The sequence below is a fragment of the Gekko japonicus genome, unplaced genomic scaffold (genome assembly GCF_001447785.1).
Source record: "Gekko japonicus isolate JY-2015 unplaced genomic scaffold, Gekko_japonicus_V1.1 scaffold7377, whole genome shotgun sequence".
In the NCBI taxonomy this organism is placed as follows: Eukaryota; Metazoa; Chordata; class Lepidosauria; order Squamata; family Gekkonidae; genus Gekko; species Gekko japonicus.
Window position 1 is genome coordinate 996 of NW_015175081.1, and position 2,569 is coordinate 3,564.

The window sequence follows — 2,569 nt, forward strand, 5'->3', positions numbered from 1 at the left end:
GTCCCTTCCTGAGCCAAGACAAGAATGTGTGAGCTGGAGGCTAAAAAACTGTGAGCTAGCTCACACTAAACTCAGCTTAGAGGGAACCCTGATCTTGAGTCGTTGGCTGTCTCTAATGGCCAGCCTGCCCCCCTCTGATCCGGTCTTTAGAATGGCTGGTTTCAAGGGTAAGCTCTGAGTGCTACACTGGTCTCTGTTGCTGCTGCCGTCCTTATGACTCAGAGGCTTGCTAGCATGAGGGCGGAGGCTTTTGACCTTGGACTCAGTTGTATGTGTTGACTGTCTGAAGACCGCGAGCTAAAGCTTAAAGCCTATTTTGTTTTTTCCCTCCTTTAGTGCCATTAAATGGAACTTCAGCAAGGTGAGTGCTCTGCTTCTGATATTTTTTCTTAAGTGGCGTGTGTCTTGCCCGGCTCCTTCCCCTTAAGCCTGCCTCTATTTCACGGGGACGGAGGAGGCAGGCAAGCCAGGGAGATGCTCACTGCTGGCAACCTGTGAGCTCCTCCCGTGCCATTCTGCCCTGCCTTCCTGCAAGGCCTGCGTCCTCCGGTGATTTAATTAAATTCAAAAATTATCTCATTTAATCTTAATTTGTTTTATTTCTAACTTTTAATTTACTACAGTTTGGTGTAGTGGTTAAGTGCATGGACTGTAATCTGGGAGAACTGGGTTTGATTCCCCACTCCTCCACTTGCACCTGCTGGATGACCTTGGGTCAGTCACAAGCTCTGGCACAGCTGTTCCTGAAAGAGACCTCCTCCTTCTCCTCCTCCTCCTCTTCTTCTTCTTCTTCTTCTTCTTCTTCTTCTTCTTCTTCTTCTTCTTCTTCTTCTTCTTCTTCTTCTTCTTCTTGCAAGAAAGCGGCTGCTTTGGAGGGTGGGTTCTATGCCAGTATACCCCTGCCCTCCTCAGTCTCCAGCACCAAATGTCCAGGAATTTCCCAGCCCCGAGTTGGCAACCTCATGCCTTCGGTAGAGTTTCTTGCTTCCCCCAGCGCCTGTCCCCGCAAAGGGCCTACCGTGTACTTGCTCCTCTTCATCCCAGCAGCCCTTGACCCCTAACCGGGAGGGGCTTCAAGAAGTCGACTGAGCTCCATTCCACACACGAACCACACCCCAGGGCACAGTCCCATTCTTTGCCAGGGTCAGGTGTGCATTTGCCAGAAATCAGCAGGACACTGTTGTGGCTTTGGGTGGGCGTATCTCCTGAAATACTTAGAGGCCATCCGGTGTTGTTCAATGGCTGGGCTTACGCTAGTTCCCAAAAGAGGTTGCACTCTGGAAAACAGCCCTTCTGCCACGGTGAGTTGGGCCCCCTCACATGGGTGCTTGGGCAGAGATCTTGCCTAAGACTTCAGGCCTAGGGAAGAGATGCATGGTAAATGGTAAAGGCGTCACCAGTCCCTCTTACCCTTTCGAGGCTCTGGTTTACCTGAAGAATTAGCCCCTAGGACAGACAGAGCCAAAGGAATGAGAGGCTAAGCTTGTAACATCTCTGAAAAGCCGGAGCACTTTCCCAAAAAATTCCAAGGTGGCATATTTAAAATACCTTTGTATGTAACATAGCAAAATGATATTAAACCCGGTCTACCAATCACAAGCAGCACTTTTGTTCTGATCCGTCAGTGGAATTCTCACGTCACGTGAGCATATGAAGGTTTGTGATGTTCAGTGGTGTATCTCCCTTCTCATTTTTCCTTGTGACATGTCCCTGTCTGTGTCTCTCCTTCCCCCCAGAGAGAAGCCTCTCTTCACAGCCAAGTGAATTCAGGCATCTTTTCACAGATGGAGGTGACTCAGTAGAACGGGCAGGACCCAGGAGGGCCTGGAACTGGCAAGACAACAAGCAAAGGACCCCTTCTCCTCCAAGCTGGGAGTGGCATTCAATTTGGCGAACCTCAGACGTACATGGCCAGCGCTTCTGGCAGTTCCGCTACCATGAGGCCGATGGGCCCCGAGAGGTCTGCAGCCGACTCCATGGACTTTGCAGCCACTGGCTGGAGCCAGAGAGGCACACCAAGAAGCAGATGCTGGACCTGGTGATCCTGGAGCAGTTCCTGACCATCCTGCCCCAGGAAATGCAGGGCTGGGTCAGAGGATGTGGGCCGGAGACCAGTTCCCAGGCGGTGGCCCTGGCCGAAGGCTTCCTCCTGAGCCAGGCAGAGGAGAAGCGGCAGGCAGAACAGGTGAGGGGAGTCCCTCCAGGTATGTCCAATTCAGGCAGCGATATCTGGCCTTCTCTCAAAGGGTCCCTGAGAGATATTTGTGCAAGTGTGAATCATCCAAAAGGGAGATTTTACAGCCTCCTTCAGCAGCCTCTTCTACTAGAGGATTTCTGATCCCTCCAGATAACTCACCAGGTCTGCTGACAGAAAGGTGCAAAGAATTATAGAATCACAAGAGTTGGAAGGGGCCATACAGGGCATCTAATCCAACCCCCAGCTCAATGCAGGGACAGCCTACAGTGTCCCTGAGAAGTGTTTGTCCAGATGCTGCTTAAAGAATGCCAGTGAGGGGGAGCTCGCCACCTCCCTTGGCAGCTGATTCCACTGTTGCACACCTCTTAATGT

At 51.5% G+C, this 2,569-nt stretch overlaps 1 protein-coding gene across 1 annotated transcript in view; it reads left to right on the plus strand.

The window, feature by feature from the left end:
* Positions 1-336: 336 nt before the first annotated feature.
* The window catches only part of LOC107122180 (oocyte zinc finger protein XlCOF22-like), a gene marked incomplete at its 5' end in the record, with an annotated part of 7,913 nt that continues 5,680 nt past the window's right edge, over positions 337-2,569 (plus strand). The window contains 2 exons of the mRNA XM_015425209.1: positions 337-361; positions 1,737-1,790. Coding sequence (XP_015280695.1) covers positions 337-361; positions 1,737-1,790 — 79 coding nt within the window. The remainder of the gene's footprint in view (positions 362-1,736; positions 1,791-2,569) is intronic.